The sequence below is a fragment of the Gobio gobio genome (assembly GCF_949357685.1).
Source record: "Gobio gobio genome assembly, chromosome: 15".
Lineage (NCBI taxonomy): Eukaryota > Metazoa > Chordata > Actinopteri > Cypriniformes > Gobionidae > Gobio > Gobio gobio.
The window spans coordinates 37,686,745-37,699,495 of NC_137108.1; the positions used below are offsets into that span (position 1 = coordinate 37,686,745).

The 12,751-nt window shown below is 39.3% G+C and overlaps 1 protein-coding gene across 1 annotated transcript; it reads right to left on the reverse strand.

Moving 5' to 3' along the window:
* Positions 1–236: 236 nt before the first annotated feature.
* mrap2a (melanocortin 2 receptor accessory protein 2a) lies at positions 237–3,416 on the reverse strand. Its single transcript, XM_079836810.1, has 3 exons — positions 2,992–3,416; positions 2,334–2,433; positions 237–1,339 (listed from the first exon to the last, which is right to left on the reverse strand). The coding sequence occupies exons 1-3, from the start codon at positions 3,107–3,109 to the stop codon at positions 904–906; spliced, it is 654 nt and encodes a 217-aa protein (XP_079692936.1). The 5' UTR covers positions 3,110–3,416; the 3' UTR covers positions 237–903.
* Positions 3,417–12,751: the final 9,335 nt, after the last annotated feature.

Here is a 12,751-nt window from a genome sequence, read left to right on the forward strand (position 1 = left end):
TCATGCAAAACCCGAGTGTTCTCAGTGGTTGCCAGGACATTGCTATGTAGTTGCTATGGTTTTCAAAAAAGTATTTATGACATTCTTGCCTCTATAAGGGGTCCTTCAATGTTTATATTGTCTATTTTCAAGAATCGTCAGGTAAAAAATTAATAACGCAAGCTGAGTTATTTGAGGTTATATGTGTGGTCTCAAGGTAAGGGATTTGTTTCGCATCAGCCAATATCACCAAAGGAAACTTTGCACTGAATTTTATTGGCATATAGGTGTTCAATAAAACAAAAGAGACAGAACGTATGTATTGAATTGCTCTAGCAGCTCAGGCAGCTGTATTCAGACAATTACAGAGAGATAGTATACAAGTATACTGCATATATTCTGCAGAAAGCCACTGAACCATCTGACAGTTGCAGATAGCGAGCTATTTTCTACCCAGGCATTTGCTCAAACAACAAGCCTAGATAACTAGGCAGTGCGATACCAGATTGCTGCGTTTATGTCATTAGCTACAAAAGTACAACGCTGCATCAACGTCTTCCTACTGCACATCAAGAGATTTATTTAATAATGCTGATAATATGAATGAAGTATGAACTAATAAGGCATTGCAATCTGCTGGAATGTCTTCCTACAACCAGAAAACGTTGACTCTTTCTAACCACAGTCTTCCTTTAAAGTCTGTCGCCGCTGTCGAAAACATATTCGCAAAATCCCATTTGTGCAATCCAATTTTTTTTTTTCATCTTTCAGGCTATTGTCGTGCCTCACTGTAGACCCCAGATGTCAGAAAATTGCTTCCTTTGAAGTGTAACACGCTTCACTTTCAGAGATAATAGGCTGAGTTGAGAACAGTGATGGAGCCATGAGTAAATAAAGGCATCTGACCATCTTTAAACTGGGGGTTTAGTCAATTATGTGATGGGTACAGCGCGGACGGGCCTCCTCCATTATGATCGGTGGATCACCCAGTAGTAAATCTTCGTCTCCAAGTGCGGAGCTCAGTTCTGAGTTCACAAAGTTGGGAATGTTGAAATGTGCCAGGAGTGCTGCTTCTCGCTCCGCCCTGGTCTCCATAACCATGCTTTGGACGACAAGGCCGACCGAATCCACTTGCCCTCTGGAGTCGTCGCTGCCTGTACGTCCGTGGGCGGCACCGCCCATGTTGCTCATGGCCCTGCCTCCATCTCGCTCTTCTTCATTAATATAACAGTGAAAAAGAGACCGGGACTCCTCCAGCAATGGGCGGGAGAGACCCGTCCGGGTGTCCGCCTCGCGTTGGCGTCCCAGACCCTCGGCGCAGCTAGTGAGACGCATCCGTTTCTCATAAGGCTCCGCGGCCCTGTGGGATTGAGAGAGGAATATTGAACTCAGAGCTTCATCAGCAAAGTTTAAAGAGCTTTATTTCCCTTTTGTAATATAGAGGTGAAATGAGCACCGGGCCTTCTGGAGAGTGGGAGTACCCTCATCTTAAATTCTATCCTCCGTGTGTGCGTATGTGTGCGCATGCATTTTTCTCTTTTCAATGATCTGGTGTGTAAGAGGTTTCTGCTGGGCTGTGTTAATGGATGACTCACATCTATAGAGCAGTTTAATTAAAAGAGCTTTAAACAGACTCTGCCTGACCCCTGAGGTTCCTCGCTGCTCCATTATACCAGAGGATGGGGACTAATAGTGCTTTACTATTATAATTGAGTGTAATTATATGCAATAAACAACAAACGCCCATAAATTATTTGAGTGTAAAAAGAGGGCATTATTGGACATTAATTTGCTTTTAAATGAATTCTGGTTAGCAAGCAGAACACAGACATTGATAATTATTGTGTATGTGCATGCATATTGGTGCATTCGTGCACTTTAATAAACATGAGCATGCGCCGATTGGATTAAAATGGCATGAAAGTTGAGTTTATCAAGGGTAAAGTTGCCAGACTTCGTGCTAATTGGGCCAGGATTGCAGACCGCCGCTGTGTAGGTTTAAGCAAAGTTTTCTGAAAAGATTCTTTGTTGCTCTAAAGAAGTGCCACATCCGAGATACTGACCTAGCAGAGAGCTAATGAGAGTGAGGGAGGCCGCAAACACACACACACAGCTCTCTGAAGCCAACGATAATGAGACAGCTAGGTGGCCAATGCGCAGGCAGCGGGAAACAGAAAAATATGCTCAAACACTGACTCGCTCTAGTATGTCGTGCTTGTGGTGCAGATGTGAGAGAGCTGATTCCATTGGGAATTTATTCTGTCTTTTCTTTTGTCTGTTCTGTTCTGTTATGTCCTTGCCACAGCTGATTCACAAATCTTGTATTTCACAGTCTGTGGTATAAAAATACTTACTCTGGGTGTGGGGCTCCTGTTTTGGTCAGAAGAGTCAGAACAAAAAACATGAATATGACAAAAACTGCAAGACCCACCCAGAAGCCGATCACAATGGAATCTGCAGAAAGAAACAAAGCTGAGTGATGTAGAAAATAGCCTACATTTTGTCATTCAAATTTCTCTATATAAATAATTTGTATTACTAAATTACTAAATAATTTTAAACGAAAACTTTTAACAATTTTAAAATAATTTAATAATAAATATAAAATTGTGTGTGTGTGTGTGTGTGTGTGTGTGTATATATATATATATTCCTGTTTTCATCATTTTTAACAGACAAGGATACTAAATGGTGCACATGCTAAATGGATGACAATGCTACTTTATTTATATACTACTTATACACTATATATATATATATATATATATATATATATATATATATATATATATATATATATATATATATATATATATATATATATATATATATATATATATATAATTTACATTATTTGTATGTCTATTGCTGGATAAACTTTTATATTATTCATTACACATTTGAAAGGAAAATTGTATATCTAAGCATATATCATCCTTGTTTCATAGTTTACAAAAAGATGGCAAAAAACATCAAGCTAATGGACTTAATGCTGAAGAGAAACCGACTTACATCGATGTGCTTTGAGTCCTTCAAAAGACACGGGCTCTTCGTCGTCGTAGTATTCGTAGCTCCATTCATAATTGTGATTTGGCATACTAGTGCTGTTTAAAAGCGGTAACCTCGGCATCTTAAATCACAGATCAAACCTGATAATAGCAGCTCTTACGGGAAAGAAACATCACAGTTCTTCACAGCAGTCGGTGTGCGGTCCACGCGAGCGCTGCAATCATCTGCATTCTGAGCTGAGAACAAACACAGCTGTTTTAACACCGACAGGGATTTCATCCTAAGAACATCTCACGTCCGCGTGCTCCGAGACAAAACTGAGCTATATGGTGGCGTTCTGTAAGTAACATCGCTACTCGTCAGGTTTACTGTGGTCTCGTACTGAATATATGATGAGATCACGCATCTAGGGTTGCCACCTTTGGTGTGGCAAAATAAGGGACGCCCATTCACGACCCCCCAAACCGAACAACTTGAGGGTGAGAAAATTATGACAGAATTTTCATTTTTGGGTGAACTGTCCCTTTAAGCAGTCATTCTGAACCAGTAATCACTTTTTTGAATTTCAAAAATGTAATTTTTTTTTTAAGTAATTTACCTAAATTATGACTATATTATCATGTAATTATTTGTCCCATTTTTATCTAAAACATATTTTAAATGTCATAAACTTTATATGACAGGATTATTGGTTATGTATGATTAGCTAAATTATAAATTAATAATTACATTTATTAGGCTATAATCTATTAATTAACCTGTCTAAAAAATAATAATTCTGTCTGCCAAGCTCTGATAATGTATGGAATATTATATTAATATATTATCCATTAAAAAAAACTAGCCTATAGGATACCTTTAGAAGCACAGATGTGTCTGTCACCGCTGTTGCTTTAAATCAGTCAGTCTGAGACACTGAAATGCTTCTCTAAAGTGTGCAGTTGGCCTGAGGTTCATCATGAGTTACTGGACAGACCCATTGATACCTTTTTGATATTCAGCTCTACATCTGGAGATCCAGATGGTGGACGCGACGCGAGCTCGACATGTTTTTTTAAAAACCGCGCAATTTTACAGGCACACTACAGTTCATGTTCTCGAGACTCCGCCGCTATGACAACAAAGCCGCTAAAACGCAATCACGCACAAATGAGCTCCTGTACTACTTATTGTGAAATTGATTTGTTTATATTTGCTATCAGCTGCAAAATCATTGTGTGTTTATTGAACTATGTGTGGACCTATGTAAAATACGGAACAAATCGCGTCCCGTATTGGTTTGATACGGAACGCGTCATTTTGCTTGTAAATACGGGACGATTCCGTATTTTACGGGACGGGTGGCAACCCTACACGCATCTCTCTCTCATCCATTAGCTCGCGTGTGAACGGAGAGATTTCACGCGCCTCAGGGGGCATCCGAGAGCGTTTCTTTCTTGCTTTCTTTACTGTCTATATGTAGGCTAGGTTACATTTATAAAATAATCTTTGGATTTGTGACACTTTTTACTCCAATTAATATTTTATTTCTACTTTTTATATTGGAAAGATTTTAGTATTTTAACAATACAAATTTCCAAGCTATTTTGAGTGCTTTGGCAACATTTGAAAATCATCAATCATGCAACAAAAAAAAACTATAGCTAATATATACAAAATATTTGTTTTGGGCAACATAAACCAGTGTTTCCCACCGATTAGAACCTCGTGACCGCGCGCACCGCCGGGAGATGAGAGCATGTCGCAACTCTGTACTTCAACGCCTCTGGCTTTAACTGTTATGCCACATTACCGCCAAAAAGCTATTTATTGTTTGAATTTCGTATTCAATTTTAAAAGCTTAGACTTTCATATCAAAACCAGGTTTGGCGTGAGATTTAAATATGTGGCGGCCAGTGTTGATTCTGTGGCCACCGCCACGAATTAGTCTATGTGTGGGAAACACTGTAAACTGATTACACATTTTAAAACACATGATAGCTTTTTTGCATAAACTCTTAAAATGTTTCCAAAAGAGGGTCTTCACAGCAATGCCATAGTAGAACCATATTTGGTTTCCCACCAAACCTCTCGGCAAAGGTTCCATTAATATAATGTTAAAGGTTCTTCAAAGAACCGTCAGGCTAATGACAAGTTCCAGCTGTTAATATTTAAACCTTTCAAACACTGGTTTATATAGTGGTTAACAATACACTCCTTTAATACAACACAACATAACATTTCATCATCTCTATCCTTTGAGTGATGTGCTGTTCCTGGATCAGCTATTGATTGAAACTGCAAGGTGACCCTGTTTTATGTTGTTGAGACAAGAACATAGAGAAAACCGCATCCTGTTCAGGAAACTGTCGGAGATATTAGTGCAGCAGGCAGACTGCCGCTTAATGAGAATCCCGGGACTTGTCTAACGGTAAATGAGACGAATGTTATTTATGACACTGCTAATTAAAGCAGTGTGTCTGACTAGTCTCATCTGTATAAAAGGTCAGATGTCAGACTTAGTTTTGTTTAATAAACTGCACACAATAATCAATACAATACAAATCAATTACAATTTACAAAATTCACGAATATTGACATCGCGACAAGCCAGACCAACATCAAGATGTTGGGAACACACCATTGGCAGGGCTCAATCCGAGGGGCGGGATAAATGTTTGTCTTACAAATTCCCTCTGCATGCAATAGGATAGCGCTACAACCAACTAGGGCAACGCAGAAGGTGAAGCGGAGCTAGTTGATAGATTAAACTTTCACCGTATCCGGTTGGCAAAACTCCTAACACATCTTCCTTTCTTAAGAATTACTTCAGTGCCGTTCCGTGTTCTTTTCTCAAAGAAAAGCTTAACTCCAAGTCTTCCAGAGTTGCGGCTAAAGCCGATTTGAACTCTGCCGTCATTATGTTAAGCCCGCCCACCGACTCTATACATGATGTGATTGGCCTGACCAGAGGTTGGTTTTTCCAGCTCGCAAGCCAACGGAGAGTTGCTAGACTACCCTGGCTGCAAATTACATTTGCTGCCGCTAGGGTGCGTCTAGATTTCTAGGCTAGTTAAATACATTACTTTAATTACATTAAATACAGACCTCAACTTGCTGAATCTGTCTGCTGCTTTTGACACAGTTAACCACCAGATCCTCCTGTCAACCCTCATGACTATAGGCATTTCATGAACCGCACCACTATCTTGCCTCTCAGGTAGATCCGTCTGGGTGTCTTGGAGGGGTGAGGTGTTTAAGTCACAACATCTAGCTATTGGGGTGCCTCAGGGCTCAGTGTTTGGACCACTTCTCTTCTCCATCTACATGACATCACTTGGATCTGTCATTCAGAAACATGTCTTTTCCTATCACTGCTATGCTGATGAAGCACAACTCTACTTCTCATTTCAGCCAGATGATAGCTGCTCGCATCTCAGCCTGCCTGTTAAGCTTTACAGAACACATAGCTAGAACTGCCCGGTCTTGCAGATTTGCCTAATACAACATTAGGAGGACCAGTCCCATCCTATCGGAAAATGCTATACACAATTCCTTGTCCAAGTTCTTGTTCTATCCAGACCTGGACTCGTATAATGCTCTCAGACCTTCCAACATGTACTGTCAAACCTCTGCAACTGATCCAGAATGCAGCGAGAGTGGTCTTTAATGAGCCAAAGAGAGTGCACATCACATCTCTCTTCATCAATTTGCACTGGTTGCCAATAGCCGCTCATATCAAATTCAAGGCACTAATGTTTGCCTACAGAATGTCCACTGGCTCTGCAATCCCATATTTAAACTAATTCAGATGTATGTGCCCTCCAGAAGCCTGCATTTTGCAAGTGAACAGCTCCTTGTGATGCCATCCCAAAGAGGCACAAAATTACTTTCACAAACCATTACCTTGACTATTCCAAGCTGGTAGAATAACCTGCCTGACTCAACCCGAGCTGCTGAGTCTTTAGAAATGTTCGAAAAATGTGCCACTTGACCTGTTAAAACTACCACTTACAATTCTATTATAGTTTTATATATCTATTTTAATAGTACTGTTCTAGACTAACTGAGCACAGCACTTGCATGTTGTTGCCCTATTGTTGGTATGATTGCTTCTATTGTTCTCCTCATTTGTACATCGTTTTGGATAAAAGCGCCTGCTAAATGATTAAAGTCCCCCGTAGTCAATCATTTTATCCCTTAAAACTCACATTTGATCACCAAAATGACATATTTAAATGTTTTTTCCTGTGGGAAAAAAAGCTTGTCTTCATACCTTAAAATAGCTTGAATGTAACTCGCCTGCACCCTTGCTTCATTTAGTTTGTTTGTTCATAATAAAATTGCACAAATAAAATGTACTTTCAGACAAACAATGTCTAACAACATCCTTTTAGAGCCTCTTGCTAATTAGCCTACTGAACCAAATGCTAATTTAAGTAAATGTAATTTCATGTTTCGTTTAAAATGACCTAAAGAAGGAGCAAGTCGAAAATGTATAGGTAGAATATTCCAGCGCCTTGGAGCTGCTCAGTTTCAATATGGTCCTTCAAATGTCTAGGATCATCTGATTTGATGATCTGAGAGACCTAGATGGTTTATGAAGGAGGTGCACTAATTATGGTGGGACAAAGTTTTGCAATGCTTTATATAAAATAATCAATAATTTAAAATCAATTCTGTACTGCACAGGCAGCCAATGAAGTGAGGCTAAAATCGATGTTACATGCTGGGTTTTTTGTGTTTTTTTCACGAGTACCTTTTAAAAGAATAGCAGCTGCATAATCCTTTCAAAATCACTGGAGCACAAAAATGGTTTAACCATCGCTATTGATCTTAAATAGAAGAAACAAGATTTGACCACTGAATTGATCTGTTTATCAAATTTCAAAGAACTATCAAATTGGACACCAAGGTTCTTCACTACAGATTTACAGAAAGGGGCTAGCTCGCCCAAGTCAAAAGAGTTTTGAGTGTCAGGGGACCCAAACCAGATTATTTCAGTTTTTGCTTTCATTCAAATTCAGAAAATTATGTGACATCCAAGATTTAACTTCATGTAAACATCTCAATAGTGACTCAAATTAACTTTTGTCCTGTTTCCGCAAAGGTACACTTGAGTGTCGTCTGCGACTCTGCGTAACAATGAAAAGATACTCCATGCTTATGAAATATAGAACCTAACGGTAGCATATTTAATAGAATCAAAATTGGGCCTAGAATGGATCCTTGCGGAACCCCATTAGACAATGGGGCCATTTTAGAATAATGTTTTAGTGTACGTGGATGAATATGCTAATTAGCCCCACCTCCACTCACACCAGCTCAGAGATCCTCAGAGATCCTTCTTGTTATATGGCCGTTCACTCCTTTGGAGTATTACTGCCACCTACTGTATAATTTATATGGGTGATGTATCTGTATAAATCCCCACCCACCCCAGAGGATCAGAGCCCATGCTTTAGCTGGCGCTGCATGTTCAGCTCCTCCAGCTTCCACAATGGGCTCCACACTCTCCGAGATGAGTAAAAGCACCACTAAGTCTATATCCTATGCTCTAATCCTGTACATTTTAAAAAGGTTAAAACCGCTATATATGTCTGATTATCTCTCAAACCCTTTCCTAAGAGGTCCACTACACTCACTGGTCTATTCTTTATATTGCTTAAAAAAAGAAAAAAAGACTATTATGATAATCATGATATTTACTACACTTAAAAAACACATGCTCTACTGTTTCTAAAACATCACACTCATCACAGTACTCATATTTTTTTGTATGCTATACCTTCTTTGATAAATGATGCACACCCTCCACCTCTTCCATTTCCTCTATCCTTCCTCTCTACTACATATACATTGATCTTAAAATCCAAGGAGCTATTTAACCACGTTTCTTGAATACAAATGATGTCTTGTTTCGTTTTCAAAATCCCATGGACTTCCTCATCTGAAACTCCTGTTACCTTTAGGAATTTGTTAGCACATCCTACAATATTCTTTATCTTATCCGACTTCCTCTCTACTTGTGATGTACCATTTATTACAGCACAAATTAATGCCACAAAATCTATTTTATTTATCATACAGATCTGATTCATTCCTTCAGGGGCGCCGCTAAGGGGGAGAAAGTTAGGACGATTCTAAGGGCCCACACACTTTTGGGACCCCCAGAGATCGGTTTTATTAGTAGTAACAGCACTAGTAGTAATGTATTATAAATGTATGATCTACCAAAGAGTTACAAATATAAAAAAATGATGGCATTTCCGGCAAAATCCAGCAAAGCGCTCCACTCATGAACCGCTCACGCTCACCGGTAAAACTACGTTCACTCAAATCCCACTCCGACATGAAAATTCTCTGTGCTATAATTGTTGCAGCCATTAAGGTATTTATTTTTATATTTATGTTTAAATATTATAATGTTGTTTTTTATGTCTATGTTGTCAATCTGTCAATCTATGTTGATTATGAAAAGTGAACAGCATGAGTGAGATAGGACACATCATAAGATGAATGGAGTTGATCAGACATGATTGTGACCACTTCATTAAGTCTTGTTTTGTATAAATTGTATCTTAATTTGAATCAATGTTTCATCAGCCAATTGGGGCATTCTGGGTTGAGCGAGCGGAGCTTAATTGGTCAGTATTATTAAATTGCAGACAAAAATTTTGGATAGCTAGGTTGGTGTGGTAGAGGGCCCAACATCATATTCTTTCATTGGGCCCAAAATTGCTAGCGGCGCCCCTGATTCCTTGCAGGATTTACATTTTTCTGGATATAAGAATCTACACTGATTTCTTGCTAAATGATTCTCTTTGTCCTTACTTTTTGTATTTCCTGAGCTTCTTGTTGTACAGGGCATCCTGCGTACGCTGCACTATGTCCTCCCCCACAGTTACAGCATTTAATCTCTGCTCTCTCTTCACACTTGTCATAATGTGTTCTCCTCCGCACTTCGCACAACACATTTTCCCTTTACACAGATTTGCCATATGAACCATTCTCTGGCATTTAAAACATCTCAAAGGTGGAGGTATGTACTCTCGAACCGAAAAGCTTATAAAAACTAGATTTACCCCTATCGTTAGAGTGGGCTACTCCCTTCGAAATAAATCATCACGCTTAGTACTATCGCATCTTTTATTGTCTTTCCACATTTGCAATCTTCTAGCAGAGATGACTGTGCCTCCATTCAAGCTTCCTTTAAAGTCGTCCATTTACATTAAAGGTGCAATATGTAGGATTTTTGCAGTAAAATAACCCAAAACCACTACGCCAGTGTTATATATTTTGTTCAGTTGAGTACTTACAGTATCCCATATGTTTCCAACTATTTGCAAATCGTGAGAATATTTCAATTTTAACCAAGGAACCAGGGTGTGTGAGGGAGTCGCCTGTCAATGGCGTCATACCCGCGTTACCCTCGGTTTCCGCTTTTACTGCCGTAGAAGTAATGGCAACGGACGTGGACAACTGCATAACGCCATGCGGCACGCTGTTGTAGTTTCATTCAAACATTATGGACCATGGCAAGCAGACTTTGGAACAAAATGAGGACCAGTATTGACGTGGCGTTTAAGCTTCGAGATGGCGAGAGCTTCGCAACAAACTTCGACTTGACAGAGATGCCGTTCTTGCATGTGCTTTATTAGACAGGTGAGCAAATTTACATAAAACGAATCAATGTTATGTAGCTTAACACAATGAAATATTAGAATATCATTAGTAGGCATATGCTGTTCTAATGTTGATGTAGCTTACTGCTAGTCTCATACAGCCAACAAACTAACACACAGAATAACATTATAACTTTCAACACACTCAAATGCAGTTTAGATAGTGTAGACCAAGTGAAACAGCGTTGCGTTTCCTCATTTTAATTTGTCAAATAACATGACCTGTATGAGTAGTAATTCAGCACTTGCGGTTAGTTCGGTAAAACGAAATGTCCTCATTTCTTTATATCCCCCGGAATTCGCGTGTGGCGCTGATCTGTCTCTTATAATTAATCGTGCCCTACTTCACACAGTCATGTTAAAAACAGGAATTCATTCACTCATCCACGGGCGTCGGAACAAGACCCACTCACTTTTTAAGACCAATGATATTGGACCCCATCACTTTTATCGTCTCTAATTGAGCACATGTTTACCTACCCCTAACTGATAAACACCGTCTGGCCTCAGGAAGACAAGCACCTGTTGAATAAAGTTTTTTATTTCTTTTATTTTTTTGCGCACAAAAACTATTCTCTTCGCTTTATGAAATTATTGTAGAACCACTGTAGTGAGATGGACTTTGTAACAACGTCTTTAGTACCTTTTATGGGTCTATGGGTTTATGGGTGAGTGCAAACTACATTGCTGCCAATGGAGGCCTTTCTGAGCCATCGGATTTCAACAAAAATATCTTAATTTGGTCTTACAGGTGTCGAACGACATGAGGGTAAGTCATTAATGACAGAATTTTCATTTTTGGGTGAACTAACCCTTTAAACACGTTAGACACTTTATTTTCACTTTTCTAATATTTTCTTAATTTTTATTGAAAATAAATGCCTTTCCGATCTGATATGTGATGGGAAAAGGGAGTAGACCGAGTTCGGCAAAAGGCGGATTCAAACCTCGGGTCAATTTGCGTTAGAACTTGAGGCCATGCGTCTTACCCCTTCACTATTGTTGCTGCGAATGATTCTGTGTTTTCCGTCATTTTGCCTGCCCCAACCAGACGTTTAGTAAACAAGGTGATATATTTGTACTTAATGTAAATGGCCTCTACTCCAGTAAAAATTTTCTGTGAGAGGACAGACACATCCACAATATTTTTTTTTTTTTTGCTTTCGACACCCATGCACTCATCCATAAACATTATTTCCCCATAAACATTATTAGATCCATCGGTATGATGATAAGTTCCATGATTCCACACTCATTCACTGCGTCATCAATCTACGCCTTTGTTATTGGGGTTAGCGACCCCTAGCAGCGGAAAAATAATATATTTGTAGCTTTAAAGGTCCCATGGCATGAAAAATTCATTTTAACATTAATATGAGTTCCCCTAGCCTGTATATGGTCCCCAAGTGGCTAGAAATTTTTATATGTGTAAACCGTGTTCTGGGTGTCCTGCTCTGCCTTTGAGAAAATGAAAGCTCAGACGAGTCGATCTGGAATCTTCCCTTTATGTCGTCATACGGGGAAACGTTACCGCACCTTCCTCTGCTTTTCCCGCCCAGAGAATTGGGAGAAAATGGATTCCGTTTCGCAATGTCAGCACAGGCTTTTACGATATGGATTCGACAGCACCGCCACAAACAGTGAGTAACAGTGTTCATTAATGCCTGATCTGTGATTCTGCTAAATATTCAAGTTCACACAGACTTTCTTTATAAATCGTTTATGCATCCGTGAATCAAGCCAGTGACTAAACGATCAACTTCACATCGTTTCTCTTAGTAGCATGAAATAAATCTGTTATTTTAATTGTGATTAGATGCTAGATTAGCGATCAAAGAACACTCTCTTTATAATGTTCGGAGCTCTGAATCACACGTTGCGAGTGTATCTGCACACTTGCCCAAACTGCTGTTATAACGAATGACACTGTTATGCTGCACAACGAATTCATATCGATGTCGTGTTTGCTGTTAGTTGTGGTGAAAGCATTTCGTGAGAGAAATAGCGTTGCAATGACGAGATCACTGCATTCACGCGATCAACAGACTGCATGCGTACTCAATGATCGTCACTGCAGCCTTTCATGTGATAGGAAAAGA

What these genes read in the sequence shown, in the direction of transcription:
- mrap2a (XM_079836810.1), bottom strand. Translation starts at nt 3,109, where the DNA reads ATGCCGAGGTTACCGCTTTTAAACAGCACTAGTATGCCAAATCACAAT. An exon ending in AGGACTCAAAGCACATCGAT is followed by an intron (nt 2,434 to 2,991) that starts GTAAGTCGGTTT and finishes TTCTTTCTGCAG; the next exon opens with ATTCCATTGTGATCGGCTTC. An exon ending in ACAGGAGCCCCACACCCAGA is followed by an intron (nt 1,340 to 2,333) that starts GTAAGTATTTTT and finishes TCAATCCCACAG; the next exon opens with GGCCGCGGAGCCTTATGAGA.